Source organism: Acyrthosiphon pisum, chromosome A1, assembly GCF_005508785.2.
Source record: "Acyrthosiphon pisum isolate AL4f chromosome A1, pea_aphid_22Mar2018_4r6ur, whole genome shotgun sequence".
Lineage (NCBI taxonomy): Eukaryota > Metazoa > Arthropoda > Insecta > Hemiptera > Aphididae > Acyrthosiphon > Acyrthosiphon pisum.
The window spans coordinates 109,211,046-109,235,356 of NC_042494.1; the positions used below are offsets into that span (position 1 = coordinate 109,211,046).

Below are 24,311 nucleotides of genomic sequence, written 5' to 3' on the forward strand. Positions count from 1 at the left end.
TAAAAATAAACTGTGCTTATGTATTTCTTAGAATTTTTGGTAACAGAGTTAAATATTTACGTGGAATCTTGTTTTAAATTTTTCAATCCTTAGATATAAAAGTTGAACATTTTATAATTTTTTAACTACAAAATAATAATTCAATTTTAAATTTGATAAATTTTGTCAAAATTTGATCTTATAAAAAAAAATTGTGCTTATGTATTTTCAATATTTTTCAACTGCTATTGTAACAATATATCAGGAGCCTTGTGTTAATTTCTTACATTTTTTGGCCCAATAGATAAAGCTTTATTGATATTTATAGAAAAAAAACTAAAAAATTGATATATAAAATTGTCCGTAAACAGCTCAAAACAAATCAAAATATTTTGAAATTTTTATCATGTATAGAAAATGGAAAATATAAACAACCAGTGAAAATGTCATGTATCTACAGTCAATCGTTTTAAAGTTACACCAAAAATCAAAGTCGATTTTATTAACAATCAATTTTGCGTAAAAATTCTCGTTTTTCCTTAATTTTTCTTTTGTTTTTCACGGCGCTTTTGAAAACTATTGGGAATTTTTAATGTTGACCAACTAGATTCATTTTTCTACCTGCAGGTGACAGACACAAAAAAAAAACACACATCATTGGAAAATCAATATATTCATCGCTCCGCTCAGAATCTAAAATGTTTAGATGTTTATGTTAGTCTCAGATGAATAAAGTATATTTAATACAATTCTATTTACTTGACCGCCTTGGTGTTATCCTGTTAAATAGATTAAAATGTACGTAGGGTATACTCTACAGCCGTAATAGTAAAATATATTGGTATAAGTACTGGCATATTGCAAACGGGCTTTACAAGTATTTTATTTTTAAGTTAAATACTGTTTTTTACATTAGTACTCATAGAAGACACGATACACCCATAGCATTAGACATTAGTAGACAAGCCAAGTAGGTACATAATTAATTGATTTTGTACAATGTTATTTTATTAGTTCTTACAACCCAAATTTAATTTAAATTCTATAATTAAGGTAAGATGGGTTCCAAAGTTAAAATTTTATAAATTGGCACACAAGAAGACACAAGATCATTTACCGCATTCACTCCTTTAATAACATTTAATAGGGCTATGGCATGTGAAATGCTCGTTAAAAATTCGATTTTAGGTATTAAACTGTGCATATAAATTAGTTACGTGAAAAAAAATGTGTAGAATAAAATGATTGTATGAGATTTACATAAATGAGAATACATTTTAAAAATGTTTATGTAATATCTATACACGTATTTACCTATAGGTATATATAAGTACACTATATTACTATGTACATTGTACAGGGTATTTTTTTTTAAAGTGAACTAGAAAAAGGAAAAGAAATTATAAATGTACACCTCTGATTTCTGAAACTCCCCCCCCCCCCTATTAATTGTTCCAGTCATAACTAAAAAAAAAACCATAATCCATAAGTCATTAGTCCGATATAAGATTACTGAATTGTATTCTTCGAATATCTTTGTATTTAAGTATATTAAGTAATAATAACCCTGATGTTATGGATAACCGCGAACGCGCGCTGGCGCTTTTGAAAACTATTGAAAAAATTTTACTTTTGACGCCCCAAAGTACCAACTAGATTCACTTTCCTATCAGAAAAGGTACTGTTGAAGAAAATCCAAGCACTTTTACTGTCCTAAAAGGTGATGACAGACACAAAAAAGAATTAAAAAAATTAAAAAAAAACAAAAAAATTAAAAAAAAAACACACATCATTGTAAAATCAATACATTCATCGTTCCACTCAGAATCTAAAAAATAATATTATATAGAATTTAAAAAGATAAATCAAGTTTTTAAAAAATGTCACTAAAAATTATTTTTTGTTCATTAGGTAGATACCAAATAATAAGTTTCTTAATTTGTTTCAAACTGTTTTAATACCTCATCTATTTATAAGCTAATAATAATTATTATTAAATAAAAAAAGCGCATTTTTTTATTGCAAAAATATATACTACTCGTCTAAAGTTTGATTTTGATATATCAAATTACTCAAAAAAAAGTATGCTTTAGAATAAGGACTAAACAATTTTTTTTTTGTCATTCAACAATTATAAAAATATCGATTTGTATAGAAAAATGTTGGTTTTTATGACTTAAATTTACGTAAAATGAATATTTTCAACAACTTTGAAATATTAATTGTCAAATAAATTACAGGTCAAATAAAATAATATTGTTATTATCACTATTATATTGTAATATATATATGTTACGGGAAAGGTGAGGTAGTTGACCATTGTGCACAGTGCCCAATTTTAGTGGTTAATGTGAAAATAAAACACATTGCTCGGAAATTGTGTACAATGACCGAACCTTGAAGGGCAATGTATGCTACCATGTTTAAAACAATACAATTAAATAAATTTAATACAATATAATAATAAATATTATATTAATTAATTTATTATTATTTATTAGATGCATATTAGTATACATAGTAGGTAATTTAAATTTGTTTTTTTAGTTTAATAATATTAAAAAGTAGTTATATTTATTTATTTGAGCACGGGTTGCTACTGTGGCACTTAGAGTTACACAGTTTTCCTGCTGTTTAACATTTGCATTTTTTTGTTTTACACTTCTGCGTACAATCACATCTATTATATCCTTGACCACCTAATTTGGAATTGTGTCGAGCTACCTCTCTTAAGGAAATTATGTTTTCAGGTACTTCTTTGGTCGTAATAAAAGACTCCTTGCATAATTTATATTGGTTACGACTATACATTTGGTTTATTTTTCCTTCCTTGGTCCCAATTTCATACAAATTGTCTTTTACTATAAAGTATAAATTTATATTTATACTAATGTCCCTCCGTGTCCAATATTTAAATGAATTTCATTAATAATTTCAAATATTTCTTCATTTTAAACATAATATTTAATTAAATTATAAGTAGGCAGTATTGGCACCACCAATTTTTCAACTTCGCCTAACATCATATTTTTTAAAGCTTTATATTCTGTACCTACCTGTTTTAGCCGTAGTTTTTGTTTTTAGTACTGAAGTATTGCTCAAATAATTTTAGACAAATACCCACATCATAACTAAAACTTTCCAAATTATAACAGAGTAATAATAAAGATAGGTGGTATCAATTATTAATAATTGTTTACTATGACCGGTCATTCTATAACAATGTCAGGGAAATTCGGATTGCCCGACATACTTTTGGTCAATGTAAAAATGTACTGTATAATATATGTTGGTACCACGGAGACGACCTAAGGACGATTTAAAACAAGATTGCTTGTGAATATTTAATATTGACAAAAAAGGTAGGCAAGTGGGTGTCACTCTGCTGTACAGTAGGTTACAAGTGGGTCACTGTAATGGATTGTGTTAAATTTGAATTCAATAATGATATAAAATTATTGTATTCGAAAAACGATTCTGAGCAAAGACGGTCAGTCGTCCTATGATGTTACTAAGTATACTTGATAATATTATTATTGTGAATAAAGAAATTTATATAGTTATATCCTATTTACGTGGAATTATGTTTTAAATTTTCAATTCTTTGTTGAACATTTTATACATTTTTAACCATAAAATAATTTTTAAATTTTAAATTTTATACATTTTGTTAAAATTTGAACTTTAAATGCTAATAAAAAAATTTGTCACTTATTATTTTTAATATTTTTCAACTATTATTGTAACAATATATAGGAGCCTTGTATTACATTTTGATAATAAAAACTAAAAAATTGAAATTGAAAATGGCTGTAAGCAACTAAAAACGAGTCAATATTTAGTAAATTGTATCAAGTGTAGGAATTGGTAAAATAAATATAAATGGTGTAAATTTAAATTATCTACAGTAATTCGTTTTTAGTTACAGCAAAATAAGAAAATCGCTACATGAGAAATCTAGTAAATATTAAATTTCGTAAAAGTTTGACGTATCTACGGTTATTTGTTTTAGAGTTACACCAAAAACCAAAATCGATTTTGTCTAAAACCAATTATGCGTAGAAATAACCATTTTTCCTTAATTTTGGTTTTGTTTTTCTCTGCATTTTTGAAAACTATTAAGAATTTCAAATTTTGACCTCCTGAATGCACCAACTCATCGACGGATCCAGGGAGGGGCCTAGGGACCCAGGCCCCCTCCAGACATGTTTTTTTATAAATATAAATAATATATTATATGAAATAACAAATAAATAAAATCTAAACTTCTTTTCACATTGTCGCTTTATATATTAAATAATCAATAATTTATTTATCACATTTATTACCTATACCTATACTATTATGACAAAATTTTTAGTAAAGTACAATATTTTATTATATTTGTATTTGTGTCGTAAAAAAATTGTTGGACCCCCCAGATCTTTGCTCTGGATCCGTGCCTGTACCAACTAGATTCACTTTCCCACCAAACAAGATACTGTTGAAAAAAATGGAAACAGTGTTACTGCCTCAAACGGTGATAAGTGATAACAGACACAAAAATAAAAACTAAAATTTTAAAATTTAAAAAAACAACACACATCATTGTAAAATCAATACATTCAGCGTTTCGCTCAAAATCTAAAATCTAAAAATATATCAACATAGTTTTTTTTTAAATATATGATAGTTAAAATTAGGTTTTTGGTATTTAAACAAAGAATATAGGTTTTAGTTATTTTATTGTAATTTAAAAATATTATTCTCTTTAGAACTCCCATCCTATACAATATATACCGCAAATGATCAAACAAGTAATACTCACACCTCAGTAGCTGAACTTGACGATAAGAAAATCATTTTTAATATTCAAGATGTCTCCCACACACCAGTCTACGTCAAAAAAATTATTTAAATTGTATGCAATATAAATCATCGTATTCTAAATAAAAAGTCTTTTCATATTACTTTTAGCTTAAAACAAGGTACCTATATAGTTCCCTCAGTATTTCTGAACAGTTAAATTATTTTATCAACTTTTTTTATAATGACCAATATTTATGGTTGACATTAGTTTAACGTCTAGTCTGGACAGAACATATTAAATGTAAATTGATCCTGTTAAACTTCAGATGTAAGTCTTTATATCTACTTTGAGGAAAACATTTCAAACTCACCCTAAAAATAAATTCCTGCTGCACAAAACACTTTTATAGCCTATATGGTATGACGACATCCAATTATCCATAATTGGATGCCGTCGTACGCGCACCATACTACTTCATGGAGTGCTACAAAGGATTCTAATACAATATTAAAATAAAATACAAACCTTCCAATTAATATCATTAGGTACGTACTCGTATGATTACAAATGCACCATTTTATGTCTCTAAGATTCAAACCATACTCTCCACTAGGACATAAAATGTCAAAGAATATTAGAAGTACGAGTAGTAACATTTACCTACAAACTCTTTTACTCCCACCTTGTAAACCATTCAAATTCAATGATTCTTCCCCTCTTGACTCAGACTTGAATATTTCAAACAGTCTGAAAAGTAGTCGAAAGAGAAACTAGTGTTGGGCCTAGTGTCAGAATCAAAAAAAAACACGTAAAAAATTATAACTGTTGGGCAATAATTCCATTTAAACGGTGTTTTATAAATTTTAATTATAGATTGTATAATTAAAATAAATGTATACATAATATATTATATACATTATGCACTAAAATCGTCTAAAAGTAACAAATAATTATTGAATATTGAAAGCCACAAGATTAAATATAGATATTATCAACACATATACATATCATATCATATAATATAGATCCATATGAATTATCATTTTGGATAAATTAATTGAACTTACATTTTATAATTTAATATGTAAGAAATTAAAAATGCATTTTTGTTTATTACGATGCTGTAAACTCAGAAAAAATCTTATATAATCTACTATAGTCTCACAGGATAAATTAAATTTGCAATATTAAAATATAAAGTAAATAATTTGTTAAAATGTAGAAGTGTGTGCATTTTACTGTTAATAAATCATTATTATAATAAAAAATGATTAACGAAATAATATAAAAGGTCGTAACCTTGTAAACTGAAGTTTCCAAAATGTAAGTGCCATAAATTAATGAACCAAAAATATATAATTATGAGTGTTGATTTGAATAGTTCCAACTCCCAAGTACTACATTGCTACTATACACCGTTTGCACGCTAACTGTTAAACCTTGTCACATTGAACTAAATTAATATTTATTAAAGCTGTGTTAGTTTAAAATTATTCATAGAACTTCCATACATTTTACAAAAATATTGTTTATGGTTTATAAAATGCAATTTAATGTAATAATTTGTATTTTGAGTAAATATAATTTTGTTATTAAATGAATGCATGTCAAACAAAGGGTTTAAACAACTATAATATAAGGGTTTTGTACATAGGAACTGTTAAAATTGGCAATTTAAAGAATAACTAGAATTATTTTTTTTTAGCACAAAACGTTTTGAACAAAAAGGCTTTATGTTAGTATATAATGATAACTTTAATGATAAATTGTTGTATTTTAAAAACAGTACCGAGCTTGGCAGTGTACATAAAAATAGTCAAGATTGTATTACAAAAGTTGTTTGGGTGTGGTGTGGTGTATATTATAGTATATTATTTACAATTATCGCCATAATTTTTTTAATGTTTTAGATTTTGAAAGGAGCTATGAATGTATCGGTTTTAGAATGATGCGTTTGTTTTTGTCTATCAATACCTCTGCATTTTGAAGCGGAAACAATACTGTTCAACTTAGAGTGTAGTTTCTGGTATCGAATAGTATCTAGTTGTTAATTTGGGAAGTCGAAAGCAGTAGGTAGAAATTCCCGCCATGCCCACCTACTTTAAAAACAAAAATATATTATTAATGGGGTCTTATGAAGCTTTTTGCCATTTCGTGTATTGTTATTTATAGCTGAAAGTATACTTTTTAATTTTAAATTTATTTAACATTTAACAACAGCTGGTAATAAGTAATATTATTGTGTGAAATGACATTGTAATATATGGGATTTTTTTTGTACCAATAATTAGTTCGACCATATTTCTTTAATAGCAATATAAATAAATAATAAAATATCCTTAGATATGTATGTATATATGTATATATATGTATATATCCTTGTATGTATAGGCTGACTTACCGTTTCCGTTCAGAATTTTTTTTGTATGCAATGATTTATAATTGAATTCAAACTCAACACGTCCATTATTACAGTTCCTTAATCAACGACGATTGCACCACGCCCAACACCTAATATTACCTAAACAACAGAGCGACTTTTCCCGTTTATGCCACTATGTTTTGGTATATAAAGGTGTACAAAAGAGTGAATTATACTAAATTTGAAATTCATATTAAATAATAATAAATAATTAAAATTTGCAAATAATTTGTTTTTACCTAAATTATAAAAGTTATTGTATGTTAAATTAAAATCGTAATACATAATTACACTTTTAATTGAAATAATATTGTTTACAGTCAAAATATTCGGAAAATATTTGTCAAAACTTCCAATAATTTATTTAATTCTTTATTGGATCTATTAATTATTAATATATGTATGATTAATTAATTGTGTTAAATATTTAAATATTTTATTCAACAGAAATAATTTATCTTATTTGACGCAATATCATTTATCATACATAAACCCATATTAATAATTAAGCTAAAATATTATTATGTGTTAACATAATTGTTATGCTAATCAAAAAATGTCTTAAACATACACCCTTTACTTTTGAACGTATTTTTTATCAATATCATAATCTGTCAATAAGTTTGTATCTACTTATAATACGTTTTTCATTCTTTTCTTAAAATGTCCATAAAATTCAAGTAGCGTTAAAGAAAAAGTTATCTATTGAGTAATAAAAGTGGTGACCCAAAAGTATAGCGATACGTTAGGTATTATAATTTTAGTTAATTACCCTTTGTTCGTGTTATGTTAAGTAGGAGGTATAAGGGTTAATATACCTATACGGTTTCAAAATATTATATTGTGGGTATGTTATGATTTCGGTTTCGTTCGTGTCAGTGGTCATTTTACTATGGCCTTCAGATTAATTTTTACATTTTTATAGGAGATCTTGAGTTGTTCATATATATTTTCACATAAGACCAAGAGCGGTCAAGGACTCCATGTGATTTTAGTTGGTAGAAGAAAAGCATGTTTAACATAAAATAACGAACACTTAACGATATAATGTTAAATACATTTAAAATAGTTTATTACGATTAAGTTACTTTGTATTTGAATAGTACACTTAAAAAATAAAATAAAACCCCGTATAACAGTAATATATACTATAAAGAATTAATAATAGGTATAATATACGTATTAATGTATTATAGTTATGATAAATTGTTCAAATACTTAAAATTATATTTGAATGCATCAGTTAGAAACTAAAATTATTTCATTGGGAAAACAAAACTATAAGAGCATCAATAAAAAATAGCTTAACAAAAACAACAAAAATGATTTTTATAATAATTAATAACTGTAATAATAAGTGAAATTGGTCTTAAATAAAATTACCTCAACATCCTATTATGATACAATAATTATATTTAGGGAATTACATTTGCAAAATTCCTTCTACTGTTCAAAATTCCCAGTTTATTGTGAAGTAAACTTTAAATTCGTTTCATGACTTCATTTAAGAACGAATTTAAATTTTAAATTTTTAAGCCCATTTTTTTTAAAAATGTTTGCAATTTTGTCGAATTTATTCGTTTATTAAGCAATCTTAACTATTTTTCAATGTTTTTCAAATAATTTTTCATTGGTTTTTACTTATTGGATCCAAATCGGGGAACGTTTGAATATGAAAATTTAAGCAAACAGTTAATTCAAATGAAATGTTAAAGTAGTAGTTTAGATTGTTAAAATAAAATAAAAATAGGTCGTAGAATTTAAATATTATTAGATAAGTACTTAAGAAAAAATAGTGAAATTATTTTTTATTAAATATTTATTTTAAGTATTCTGTGAACAGTAAAGTTTTTTTTTTTTTTTTTTTTTATTTTTTATTTGAAATAAACAATCTGTACAGTTTGCACAATAAGCTTATATGATAATAGTACATGATACGTGACAGGCGTGATTTAAGCAGCCACCCATTAGTGACTCTTGACTAATTGATTAATTATTTTAATTAATTTTTACTGAACAGTTAAGTAAAAAAAAAAATATAATATTACGCAACTGAAGATTTTTATTTTTTAGTGAATTTTTCGATATTTTTTAGTGCGATACTGCTATCAATTTTACTAGTTTTTTACTACTAAAACAACTGTATCCTAATAAAAACCATTTAAATAACAACAAATCGTTAAGTTATTATAGAATTTTGAGATGGAAAATACTTCTACCTAGTCTTAATAAATCATGTGGATTAACCAGAATAATTGTCTGTTTAATATTTTTTTTTATCTTGTCTTAAGACTTCAATAATCTGTTGATGCAATCATGGTTCTTAAAAATATTATATAAAAAAGCCTCCAATTAGGTACCTATCTTGTCTTAATATTACATATAATGAAATATTCGTATTAACTTTAAAGTTCTAAGGTACTTGAATACGTTTTTGGAAGTCATCTTTTAAAATACATGTTTGTGTATGACATTTTAAAATGGTAAAAAATAAATACATATTGATAAAATACTATATAATTAATTTTTGATGAAAATATTAAAGCAAAAAATGTTTTCTTAATTAGTAATTAGAAATTAAACTAAAACGTTTTGATCACAAACATAGTGTTATTTGGAAAGATATTCAGTGCATTAAAACCACTATAAGATTTGTTAGTATTATATAATTATTTACAATGTGCTAATGCCATAGTATTATATTATATTATCATCGGTGGTCCGACACCAACACTCATTGATACTTCGTATAAAATAATTTTGACCGCTGATATATTTTCCATTATTGAAGCCAGACGTACGAACATTTTCCACGATCTCCCGTTCCTTTTTACAGCTTCGAATAGATCAAATATAGCCACGAATACACGATTCGTTCGAACAATTTTGCTGTTTAAAAGACGTACTGCACGCTAATAGTAATATAAAAATTGTACCGGAAAAAAATGAACGTATATTAATATATGATATAAGTTGTCCATTTTCGATTTTTCTTCGTTGTAGCAACTTAGTAAATATACATACCGATACCTTTACTTATAGGTATAATTTATAGAGTAGGTTGAGAGTACATTATATGTGCGCGTATATTATAATAATAAGACTGAAGTATAGCTTGACTGATTTATTACTGCAGTACTTTTTTCCCTGTATCCTCCCGCAAAAAAAAAACTTATTTTTTGTACTAATTCTTTGTGTGCATGTGTGTGTGTCAGCGTGCGTGTGTGTTTTAATAGCGTAGCGGCGGTGTGGCCCTCCACGCGAAAAAATATCAAATCCACGCGACAACGACCGGAAGCGCACCTCTCCGCCGACGAACCCTTGCAAAAACAATACGCAATAATCATATTTTAATAAATATACGGCGCGGCGTTTGCATGTCGGTGAAAATAATAATTAGAATAATAATAATAAGTATGGTGTTATTATTGCCATCAAACGGTGGGGAGTATATATATATCGTATATTATGTATAACAGGTACACACCGCCGATGTACCATCCTGCCTTCGCGTACAATAGCGCATCGCCGTTCGGATCGAGGAAAGGGTTGTTTTGTGTGTGAGGTGGGTGGCGGGTGAGAGGGCATATAATAGGGGTCGGACGAGCGGTTCGGCGAGCTGTGTATAATTGCGGTCGTAAAATTGGCGCGAGCGAAGATGGTCAAGGGCTCTGGGTATATTCGCGTACATTGTACACTGTACACGTATATATATAATAACATAAACGTTGTCTTGACCACCGCGCCCCAGACCTTGACGCGACCGACCGTTTGTTATAAACCGCGATATTATCATACATATAAATTAAAAAGCAATGCGGTGTCGGTCGTAATATTTACGCGTCGAAGCAGTCGAAGACGAACTTCCACGTGACACTGCCGCCGCGAAGCTTCTGAAAATACCGTGGCGTATAATATTATTAAACCGACGTACGGTCATACCGTTTCGCAAACAATATTATACCATCGTTGTCGGTAGCGGTTACCTCGAAATTCGGACCGCGGTATACGACGCCTGGCGAGTAACGTTTTCCCGAGTTTTCTCTCCGACGGTCTTGGTATTTTTCATACGTCTATAAGTATAACAATAAAAGATATTACAATATTATTAAGTCGCAGTTATACAACCGTTGCGTTTGAAATCACTTATTTGCCGCGGTCCGTTACACACACACACACACACACACACACACACACAAATACCCGTAAGTCGTATATCGCGTACAATAATAATTATGTGATATATTATAATATTATACAATATACACACCTCTCCTACGTATATGTAATATATATTTCCCGTCGAGGTCATTGGCGTGGGCATTTTTATTTCCCGCCCGGCGCAGCCCTCTCGCACACCAATGGAATGGCAGTCGCGTTCACCGTGTTGCACTCGTCAATCGCCGAGCACGCCGAACAGGTATAATATTACGACGACGATATGATTGTAAAATTATATTCTTACGTATTATTATTAAAATAAATATTAAATTATTATTGTGCACTCGCCGTGGAACAACGTACCGTTTCGCTGTTATAGTCGAAAACGGACAGTTTAAATACGTTAATTTGTCTTCCAACAACGATTACGTACACGCCCGCGGCTGTATCGTAGAGACGTAATAATGTTATTTTTATTATTAATATTACGACGACCAACAAATACAACACGTGTACGATGACGTTTCCGTTCGAAATGCTGACAATTTCACGATCGTTTAATTTCCACGACGGCCGTTGTGGTAGTATATTTTAGCGTAAAGGAGGTGGCTCGATCGCGTTATGGAAACGTCTTGTAGATTTGTCACTGAACCGCAATGTAATAACGTATGTAATCGTTTGTGAACAAATAATATTATTATTAACTTTGTACGCGTATATCGTACGACTACGCAAAACCACGACTTTTCAATATTTCTTTTCATACATAATATAATATTTGTGGTACCTACTAACGATGTGATTAGTTCTAAAGACGAGTGTTTTTTTAATTATCACACGTTAAAGATAAAATATTTACGATGCAAATATAGGTACTTAGCAGTGGCAAGAAAAGAAAATATTGTCAGGGGGCTAAAGCCTTGGAGTACATAGTTTTAAAATGTTTATATGATTAAATACCTACCTATATTCGGTTTATTGAGGGTTATTCTTGATTGAGGACCCCGCTTAGCGACCAGAGAATTATGTTACTGATTCGACAAATCATCTAAATAAACTAGATATAGCAATGATAAATGATGAATTGGTAAAATCAAAACGAATAATAATCTATTGGTAATGTAATGTAAAAAGTAAAAACTCTTTTTTAATTTGTGTCCACTTACTGCAGATATTTATTGTTTTTTTTACATATAAGTTTTGTATTTGAAGTTAAATTGCGTAACTAAAATATGAGTGACATGTGTAATTTTTTTAACCTACTTATTTTAGAATGCCAACTATGGTAAGAAATCTGGTGGTTGGAACTCTACAACTACCCCGACTACTGGTTCGGGTTGGTCAAGGCAATCGTCTATGAGTAGGAAGCAGTCAGTAGTTGATGCTAACGAATTGACTTCAGCTACTTCAGGACTTAATATAACTAAATCATCTACAACTAGAGTTATAAGGATCATCAATAATTTCGATCACACAGTACAGGTTAGTGTCAAATTTTAATATCGTTTAAATTCTAAACTATGATTGTTTTTATATAAGTGTTATTATTTAATTTTTTTCCATAGTCCTTCATCGTAATTTTTAGTTTTCAATAATAAATGATTAAATATTTTAAAAACAATTAACATCAGACGAAAAAAAAAAATCAAAACAAATATTTAAAACATAGATTAAACTAATAATAACAAATATAGTATACGAGTTAAAAAACAATAAAATAAAAAGACCAATTGCAAATTTGGTTAATTCCATCGCATGAAAAGTTATTAAATTTAAATTTCAGAACAATAGCGAATCATTGAATTTAATAAACAATTCTAGTAAGAACTATATTTATTATAATATTTTTAAATTTTAACAACCAACATTTTCGAGATATTTTAGGTAGGTTCAATTAGCTGAATTATTAATATTATATGGAGTTTTAGTTATAAATTATAATACTCAAAACTTTAAAATAACAAATTGTATTAAAATAAACCTAAAAAATATCTATCTTTTTGTAAATAAATCATGTAATAAGGATCAATCTAAGTATAAGAATCAATAAATTTATTATGAATTAAAAGCTCTATCTTTTATATTCAAAGTAATAATTTTAAAATTTGTACACACATAAGTCGTTGTCAATCGTAAAATAGTATTTAGCACTATTCAAACATAAAATTCTTATAAACATTATTTTTTCATTATGGTTAGAGTTATATAATATTAAAACTCCATTGTACTAGGTACATTTTTATTTTTTAGATCATTAAAATAAAAATTTAATTTAAAAAAAACATTAAATTTATTTTAATCTTTCCAAATTGCATATATACTTAGCAAAACAATAAAAAAATGCAAGTAAGATAATTAAATGTATAATAATTATAATAAAATAACAACATTTTTGTGTTGTTAATAATATAAAAATAATGAACCACATTTTGCATGCAAAATTGCAAATTAGCCTTTTATTAAGTAATCAATTAAATTTATCATTGTTAATCTATATTTCAATTTTAGTGACTCAATAAATTTAATGAGATAAAAGTAGAAAACTACTAGAGTTTATTATATCAGTACATCACCTTATATAGTTAACTAAAAAAAAATATTGGAAACTCACAAAAAAATGATTGTTCATCAATATAGATTAATCTTTTGACCATCTGAATATTTAATATAAAAATAAAAACTAATGACTTACGTATGACTATATAAAAACTGTTGTCTTAAAAAAATTAGAACCAAAAAAAAAAAAAAAATTAAAACCAATTAAATCAAAATATAATAGGTAAACGAATAATACGACCATTATAATATAATATATATTTTTTTTATTTTGAAGAATTTTAACTAGCAATAATAAGTTATAGGTCGATTTCAAGTCCCAGTTGTACACATAAAAGTTAATATTAAGTTTTTAAGTTATACAGAGTTAACATGTGACCTTGGAAAATAATTTTGATAAAAAATATAATTAGCTATACAACGATATTGAACTTTACCCTGCTTTATTGCAGTAAACATCTACTGTATATATTATTACAAAACTCCTATGCACGCATGTACCTGTTTTGCATAACCTGAACGCCTGCTAGTAATTTGTGAAAAATAACAATGATAATATCATAAAATTAAATATGATATGAAGAAAACATATAATATCTATAGTAACTAATACTATAGTAATAAATAATAATAATATTTGTTACCGTTACGTGATGTGTGGATATATCTAGAACATAGACAGTATTTGCTATTTTTTGTACAGCTTTCAAAATTATTTTATATTTTAAATTATAAATATTCGTATATAAAAATAGTATGAGACGTAATGTAAGCAACAAAAAAAAAAAATATTAATATACATATTTTTAAAGTCCTTGTGAATTATAAGGTTAACACACCAGAGTTTCATGTATTATTTTAAAATTTATAAGTATGTTAAACAAAACTAATACCTACTTATAAAATACACGAACCCAATCACTGAACACGAATTTTCCCTAAACATTTGTGGAAATTAATGACTTATTATTCATTATTTATTAATAATTCAATAAAACTCTAAATAAATAAAATCATATGTTGAAATCAATCAAAAATTTAATTTATTTAGCAAATATGCATTTTGGCTATTGTTATCATCAGTGCAAAACACAATCTGAAACGTTTCTCGGCATGTTTGAAACTTTCTATTAAAACAAATGTACCGTAATTTAGTGGTTTATTTTAAATGCGAAAATTAATCATATTTTAATAATAACAATAATACAGTTATGCGTTTGTTATAATAATAATATAATTTTTTTCTTTAACATTTAAATTATTACTAATAACCAACCAGCACTGATCTTTTTACATATTCAAAATACTTAAAATATAATATATTCCTAAAACTATTTTTTTATGAACCTTATATGTTAACACTTTAGTGTCGAGTTCTACTTAATTTGCGAACGACCCAACCTTTCGAAGAGGTCATTGAGGATTTAGGACATGTGCTCAAAATGAACAATGCTAAACGCATGTTAACCGTGTCTAATCAAGAAGTAATAAATAGTTACTGTTCTGTTGAAACATTTGTTTTAATCGAAATAATTATTTAGGTTCGTAGTTTTTCACAACTGAGAAATGAATTTTCGGACGTGGACACATTTTACATTACGTCTGAGTCACGTGTACTATCACCGCCATTCAGAAGATCACGATCCAGAGGGGCATTAGCGGTTGAACCAATTATAAATACAGTTCCTACAAAGGCGGAGAAACAAAGGAGAGCAAGAAGCAAAAGCCGACCTCGTGCACTATACGCAGCCGATACAGATATTGTTAAAGTTCCTCCAGGTAAACATTTTGTTAACAAACTAACCAAATACAGTAATTTACAGTTAGGTAATAAAATGACAATTAATTTGTAAATTTAAGATTATACAGTTTTGGACGTGATGAAAGAAGAACCAATACGCGTGCAGATAAGAGGAGCAAGAAAAACATTTTTCCCTCCAATGGTCCATTCTCCCTCAGATGATTCACCTCCAGATAAAAGATTGACTTTAAATTGGGTGTATCCTTTTATAAATTCATGTGAAATCGAGGCATACAAAATTTAAATTAAGTTTTAAAAATATCAAATAATACATTATTTAAGTAAAAACAATTTCAAATGTGCGAAAAATTACGATTATTTCATAATGTTTTTATGATTACGTTCGATAGTTATTTGAAAATCGCAAGATTTACTGAAACGTCATGATTTAATAAGTTATCATATTTTAATTATCAATATAGGATTTTAACATTGATCTGATGGCAATTACTTTTGCAATATTATTTTATACATAATATTGGGCCGTATCCTATATTTTTGTTTGCTAATATCATAGTTAGTTATTTGGAGTACTGATTTAACTGAAAATATGACTAATATTTAATTAAAACACAGTCGGTACCTATTATCATATTATAAATTTATTATAATTTTCCTTCACTTCAGACATTGAATAGTTACGGTTATCGAGGCGTCGATACGAGAAGGAACTTGTGGGTATTGCCTACCGGAGAACTTTTGTATTACGTCGCGGCTGTGGCCGTACTTTATGATAGGGATGAAGAATCACAAAGGCATTATATCGGACACACTGAAGATATTCAATGGTACTAAAAACCACATGGTGTATCTAAAAAATGATTATTTAAATTATATTCCATCCATTCAATTTTTAATTTTCTTACAGTATGGACGTACATCCTTCCAAGGAAATGGTAGCTTCGGCTCAAAAAGCTGGTAGAACACGAAAGACACAGGCTCACATTAGGATCTGGAGTCCTGAAACTCTGTATACTCTGTACATAGTTGGCAATGGCGAATTTGAAGAAGGAGTCAGTGCATTAGCATTTTCACAACTCGTATGTTATAATTTATAATGCATGTATAATTTATTATAATAAATAGGTATAATTAGAAAAAAATAAAGTAAAAAATACAACGATCAATATACCCGGCTATATTAGAGACATTGTAGTGTTTATAATATAATTATTTTACAATTGAAATCTTACATCTAATATATTGTACAGATTATTTACTGCCGTTTTTCCAAGTCAAATTTCCCATACACGATGCCTTTTACGATTATTTTTTGACATTTTAATCTTATAAACACATCTACATTATAACTATCATAAGTGTGTTTATACCAGTCAGTGACAAATTATGAGTAGTCGTGAGAGAACATTAAGTACCTATAACATATTAAATAATTATTGTGCACTGATAATTATGATAATAATAATAATAATAATAATAATGAATATATAGTTATAACTCTGCACCTTCCTGTATATATATGAAATTATAATAATACATAATAAAGTTCAAACTGAGCGAAAAATCTATATACGTGTATATAAATACAAAATAAGAGATAAAATAATTATTAATTTTTAGACCGGAGGAAATTATTTATTAGCTGTCGATTGCGGAAGAGAAAAAATGTTATCTGTGTGGCAATGGCAATGGGGACATTTATTGGGTAAAGTTGCTGTAAGTATATTAATATAATTATTGTTTTTTAATCTAAACCAAAATACTAAACATATATGATTTTTAGGAAATTGTATAAAATACAATATTAATTATTATTTTTAATCTTAACCAAAATACTAAACATATATGATTTTTAGGAAATTGTATAAAATACAATATTAATTATTATTTTTATTATTTTATTTGTATTTAAAAATTGTAGACAATGCAGACTGAAGACATACTGGGTGCGTCTTTTCATCCTTTAGACGACAATTTAATGATAACTTATGGCAAAGGCCATTTGACGTTTTGGACCAGACGGAAGGATGGGTTTTTCGAAAAAATTGATATTATAAAAGCAGTAATACAATATAATATTAAAGGTTATTTTTCAAATTATTTGACTTACATTACAAATGTTCTTATTATTAGCCTTCGAGGACGGTAGTTACCAGCTTACAGTTCGAGCAAGAAGGGGACGTAATTACGGCGGATGGCGATGGATTTATTACAATTTACTCTGTAGATAGCGATGGTGCATATTATGTCAGGATGGAATTCGAGGTTAGCAATAGTAAAATTGTTTTGTGTTCTTAAACACCCATTACTGTTGCTTTTCTAGGCACATAACAAAAGCATAAATGCTCTTATAATGCTACCAGAAGGCACTTTATTATCCGGGGGTGAGAAAGACCGTAAAATCATAGCTTGGGATTCATTACAAAATTACAACAAGATAACTGAAACAAAAGTACGGAGTTTATGGTTAGATAATAAAGGACCATTTTACTTAAAATGTATTTTATTTTAACAGTTAACTGAAGTTTATGGTGGTGTAAGAAGCCTATACCCTCAACGGCCTGGAAGAAACGACGGTAACATATACGTAGGCACGATAAAAAATCATATTCTAGAAGGATCAATGCAAAGGAGATTTAATAGAGTACGACTTTAGTAGTAATATTCGGTCAAATTATGTTTATTATTTATAAATATAACTATTACAGATAGTATTTGGCCATAGTAAACAATTGTGGGGATTAGCAGTCCATCCCGACGACGAACTTTTTGCAACCGCAGGTTACGATAAAAACATAAGTCTATGGAAAAGGCATGCTTTACTGTGGAGTACTCAAGTATGTATTTATCATAATATATTACCGTAAAGTACATTATAAATTAATTAACTATCATTATTGCTGGCCCATGACAAATAATATTTAAATTTAAAAATCGTTAGTAGTTTTATTATTTTTATAAAAAATACTCAAGAACTCAAAACGTATATATTATAAAATTAATTGAACGGGGTCAGAGGATAAAGGTGTTAACTAACATTTTTGAAATTGTTCAAGTTAACATACACTAACACGTTTATCCACTACAACTAACGATTAATTCTTCTTATAACACGTAGGTAACCATAACTATTATTGGTAACTACTAAATTAAACCTTATCAAATAGTGATATAATGTTCATAACACCTTTATTCATGCAATAAAATGCATTTTTGAAAAAATGTCAGTTAACACCTTTATCCACTGACCCCTTCAATTGTATTATTTAGATATTTGTTGTTATACAAAGTATAATGTATAAATAATTTAATAAGACAATCCACTGGAAATGATAGAATCAATATTTTATTTACATTAAAAACAGTTTAGGATCAATGGGCCATTTAATATGCCTTTTATAGTTTACAAAATACCTAAATCATAATAGTTGTAGGTATATTAGATTCTGAGCGGAGCGAGGAAAATAGTGGTTTTACAATGGTGTTTATTTTTTATTTTGTTTTTATCCTGTATACAAAATTTCTACTAGAAGAAGTGCTTTAATTTCAACATATAGTACCTACCTTATATTTTAGCAAATTGGATCAATATGGTACTTTAGAGATGTAATTTTCTCAAATTTTCATTCAATTTTTTCAATAGTTATTTAATGCCACTGGAAAAACTAACGATAAATTACGAAAAACCGCTAAAAATAGGATTTTAATTTTTAACAGTTTGTTTATCACCATAGCAATGAATAAAAAATAATAATATTATAATATTAATTCAACTTACACGCTATAATAAATAATAACAATATAAAATATCCTGACCGATAAACCGTATCCGCTCAGAATCGTTTTTTCTTATACAATGATATTATATCATTGAGCTCAATTTTAATACAATCCATTATACATTGACCCACTTGTAACCTACTGTACAGCAGGGCGACATCAACTTACCCGCTTTTTTTTTATTTTTTATTAAACGTATATATAGTGTATACCATTCAACATATTTTGACAGTAATAATGCGTATCATAATAATATTAGTATTTAATATATTTTGTGATTTGTATGGTAGGTAGGTTAAATATATCCATATTTCTTTATAATGTTGGTTTGTACGTTAACGTATGATTATGTTTAGAATGGCATCGATGTAAATTTGTTCTGAAACAGTTATAACTTATGTCTATATAGATCACATATGAATGTGTATCACTTACCTTTCATCCTTTTGGTACTGCTCTTGTGGCTGGTTCAGTCGAAGGATATCTGGTTATCATAAATGCTGAAAACGGGTCTGTGGTGTCAAGTGTTAGAGTGTGCGGTTCTGCTTTGACGTGTATGGGTTTTAATCCAGGTAGATAATAATATATTATAATTAATAATTATACATTAATTATACCAGCGGGTTAATATTGAGTTTTAATAGTAATTATACGTTATATTATTTCACTAAATTAATCATTTTAACTAGTAAATACCAACATATTATTAAACAATAACAATTTCAGCCGGCGATACTATAGCCGTTGGTTCTCAAAATGGTAGTGTATATCTGTATCGAGTAAGTAGAGACGGTTTCACGTTCAAAAAATCTAATAAAATTAGAGGAGTCCAACCATTGGTGCATTTAGACTGGAGTACGGATGGAAATTATCTACAAACAGTCACTGCCGAATACGACCTTGTTTTTTGTACGTAATAAATAAATATGAAAATATTTAGTATTCTGTATTTTGTTTATAAATTATTTACTAATTTAGGGGATGTCAAAGGATTGATACAAGAAAAAAGCGCACCTGCAATGAAGGACGTCAAATGGTATACCTATAACGCAACCGTAGGCTACTTAGTTTCTGGTAAATATATTTTTTAAATTAATTTAGGCATTCATAATAAAATTTTTAGATTTTTTTTCAAACCATTAACCAAAAAGTTATTTGAAAGACGAAAAACTTTTCCATTAGTTATAAAGTATACCTATATAATTTCATGTGAATTTGCAATATTAATTTCCTTGCATTCTTTATTTTATGGTTTAAATGATGTTACTATGAATTTTGGTTTAATTTTTTTCATGTTTTCATATTTAATATTTATCATATGAATTGTGAAGTAAGAAATTAAAAAAAAAAATTAAAAATTAATAATTTTATCTTTAATAATAACAAAACATTTATTTTTTATCCAAAATAACTGTACCTGAAGTCATACATGTCAATCGAGGTACATTAATCATCTCTATTGTATTGAACATTTTATTGCTTTATTTTTTGGTCACGTTTATTTCAATGAAGATTAGGTAAATGAACACCTGTGGATTTTGTATACACAATATTTTGTTCTTTTCTATAAGCCAATATTATTTCTGTTGACAGTATATTATATAATTACTTTCAACACTAAACACTACCTGCATAATATAATTTATAAATAAACATACAATTTTTTTATGGTTTTTAAAAATGTATTATTATATTTTAATGGTGTATGAAAATATCTAAACTTAAATCATAAAAAAATAAATCAATATAATGGAAAGTATGTCTGATTCTGTATACTTGTCCGACAATTATTGTATAATATGTCTCATAAAAATTATTTAAAGTAGACAGCCAATTTATATTTGGAGAGTAAAAATAATTAAAAATATTAATTAAAAAAATAACCAGTTATCATTGTTAATATTATGTAGGTACCTATTTTTTTTACAATTTTTGATTGTTAATGATTTTTGTTTTTGTTTCATTATAGGTATCTGGCACAACAGATATTATCCAATTTCATCAATGATAAGCACTGCCAACAGATCATCAGCCCATGATCTTTTTATAACCGGAGACACAGATGGGCATCTTAGGTTATTTAGGTATCTACACAACCAGAATATATTATACATTTTCATATTATGTGAACCCATATCTTTAAACTCTTGTTTGAATCTTCTTGGCCCATTTTAATTAAATTTTAAATCCGCATTAAGGCCTCCATCCACTACGACCACTGATATGGTTTGAGCTTGAACGCACCTAATGAGTAATTTCAATTAATTTTCAGGCATCCGTGTATTCTTACCAAATCCGAATACAACGAAGAAAAGGTTTATAGTGGACAAGTATCGAGTGCTAGATTTTTGTACAACGATAGAAACGTTGTGACAGTCGGTGGAACGGATGCGGCTCTTATGCTATGGGATGTCATAGAAGATTAAGTACAAAACCGCTTTACAAACTTTCATTTTTTTTTTGTCTCGAGCACAATTCGAATTCTTTATCATTTTTTTTACTACGATCTGGTGTTGGCGTGATGAGATCAGAAAATGAACGTAGATGGTCGGATGGATAATAAATAAATAAATGATAATAAATTACCAGCATTTAAATACCTGCCTATACCTTAACGTAAAGTGCGCCAGAAAAAAAAAATATTTAAACGTCATCAAACTGTTTTGACTTATTTCAAAACATAATATAGGAAAGTTACCGTTTTAGAAAATATAATAAAAAGGTTCACGACCATAATTTTTTATTATGTATACATATTATATATACTTACGATTTTTATTGATATCACTGCTTAATTTTATAGTTATGCAATTTGATATTCTTTCAGCGAGCAAGAGATATTATTCGTGATCTGTGATTATATATATATATATATATATAAATGTTTCTTATTACCTATATTCAGATTATTTTTCTGATATCGGTTCAGATCGTTTAATGATCTGAAAATGTTGGTTTATTAGTACAAACTACAGACACATCTTCACTATATCAATATCTTAATCACACTGCCTAGCATAGATATGTTAATATTATATTTAATTTGTATGTTTTATAAGTAACTTATATAATATTATAGTATAATTATTAAAAAATAAATGTAATAATTTTGAAACTTTAGACTTGTTTTCATTTATTATCCTTTCATTTATTTTGGTGCATTGAAATTATACAAATAATCACTGCGTTAACTTATTATTTGCTTAGTACAAGTTAATACAATTCCAAAATTATTATTTCTTTATTGGAAATAATGTTTTTAAAAGTTGAAAAATAAATGAAACACGTTTTTGAAAAATCATCTCATCTATAACTAATTACAAATAATATAAATACATGTATAAAAATAAAACGAACATAAAAGAACAAAGGTAAAATATGATTTTAGTATTTCAAATATTATAATGTTTGGCAAATTAAACTTGGTTTCATAACAGACAGTGTCTGACAATGCATAATAGATTAACAAAATTGTAAACAAATCTGTACATAGAGTTTATCAAAGTGGAAAGAAAAGCATATTATAATTGTATATAAAAATATATAATCTAAGGAAAAGGCGTACAGGTACATAGAAATAATTATAATATGATATTATTAAAAAAGTGCCGAAAGAAAGAACGCACATAAAACAATACAATAAAATACAATGTCTCTTAATTATTAAAAGTCGTAAATAAGAAGAGCGTAATATATAACTATAAAAATCTTTGGTAACATATAAATAGTATATAAATTATAAAATATTACGGGTGTAATAATAATATATTCAAGCGTCGAATACGAAATCCGCGTCATTTCTCGCCCGTGACAGAATTTTTTGACCACCACTGAAGCTCTAGTTATAGAAAGTAGGTATACAAATTAGCGGAATTTCTAAGATGGTGTCTTTTGTCTTCTTTCTTTTTAAAAGAACTGCAGTATATTATATGGGTAATGAACAATTTTTAAATTTAAATACGAGATATCACATATGTTTTTCTGGTTCTGTGTCATACACAATATAACGGAATAATTCACGAAAGTCACATCAAGTATAATTAAAGGTACCAATATATACAACTTCGTTTTAGGCACAAGTTGTACAATTTAATATAATAATAAGTAATATGTAAATATACTTTGCACGAAATGTATGACGCCGCATTCGTAACGAGGGTAACTAAATACCCAACACAGCAGCTTAGGGGTGGTGGTATTTCAAATATTATGTTGGTGGTATCCATCATTTGGTATTTGTTTACTAGCGGTATCGACGGTACTAACGCCATTTATACGGTAATTTCGGTAATATTACCTTAAACACCGTACATAGGCAATTGCCAAAAATACGTATCTCAGTCATCATGGTATATTTATATAACAGGGGTGGCCAGCGAGACGAGACTCGCGAGCCACCAAATATATTAATAAAAATTGAAGAGCCAAGATGTAAAAAAAAAAAAAGGTCATATAATATATAATAATACCTATGACCTTTTTTTTTTTTACATCTTGGCTCTTACGTTAATCTAATGTTACGTTAAGATGCGAGCCGCATGCGGCTCGTGAGACGCGGTTTGGCCACCCCTGTTATATAATCTAAAACAATCTCTCCGTCCTAGGAATATTTAATATTTATTTTAAAAAATATGTTAGCAATTATTATTGGCTAAAAAAAAGGTCACAAAATATTTTATTAACACTGTGGTAGGAAGGGGTGGAGTGTTGCAATAATAAAAAAGGTTTAAGTTCTACAAACCGTTCTAGATCAGTGGTTCCGAATGTTTTTGAAGTCGTGATCCACCATATAGTTTACATACTTACAAAGAATGACTACGAACCATTTATGTCCGTATATGGTTTAAACTGCACTACACCGA

The 24,311-nt window shown here is 27.7% G+C and overlaps 1 protein-coding gene across 3 annotated transcripts in view; it reads left to right on the forward strand.

The window, feature by feature from the left end:
- Nucleotides 1–22,528, forward strand: part of LOC100161343 (echinoderm microtubule-associated protein-like CG42247) — a 45,439-nt gene extending 22,911 nt beyond the window's left edge. Inside the window, exons 1-18 of one of the 3 annotated variants that reach the window (XM_008187146.3) lie at nucleotides 11,040–11,610; nucleotides 12,624–12,833; nucleotides 15,275–15,391; nucleotides 15,449–15,686; nucleotides 15,768–15,906; nucleotides 16,347–16,496; nucleotides 16,577–16,748; nucleotides 17,290–17,385; nucleotides 17,591–17,731; nucleotides 17,803–17,934; nucleotides 17,993–18,121; nucleotides 18,185–18,313; nucleotides 18,378–18,506; nucleotides 19,859–20,021; nucleotides 20,176–20,358; nucleotides 20,428–20,523; nucleotides 21,419–21,533; nucleotides 21,722–22,525. In XM_008187146.3, the coding sequence (XP_008185368.1) occupies nucleotides 11,557–11,610; nucleotides 12,624–12,833; nucleotides 15,275–15,391; nucleotides 15,449–15,686; nucleotides 15,768–15,906; nucleotides 16,347–16,496; nucleotides 16,577–16,748; nucleotides 17,290–17,385; nucleotides 17,591–17,731; nucleotides 17,803–17,934; nucleotides 17,993–18,121; nucleotides 18,185–18,313; nucleotides 18,378–18,506; nucleotides 19,859–20,021; nucleotides 20,176–20,358; nucleotides 20,428–20,523; nucleotides 21,419–21,533; nucleotides 21,722–21,875 (2,547 nt within the window). In that variant the 5' untranslated portion in view covers nucleotides 11,040–11,556 and the 3' untranslated portion in view covers nucleotides 21,876–22,525. The other 2 variants (XM_008187147.3, XM_016806312.2) reach the window with 2 other exon arrangements.
- Nucleotides 22,529–24,311: the final 1,783 nt, after the last annotated feature.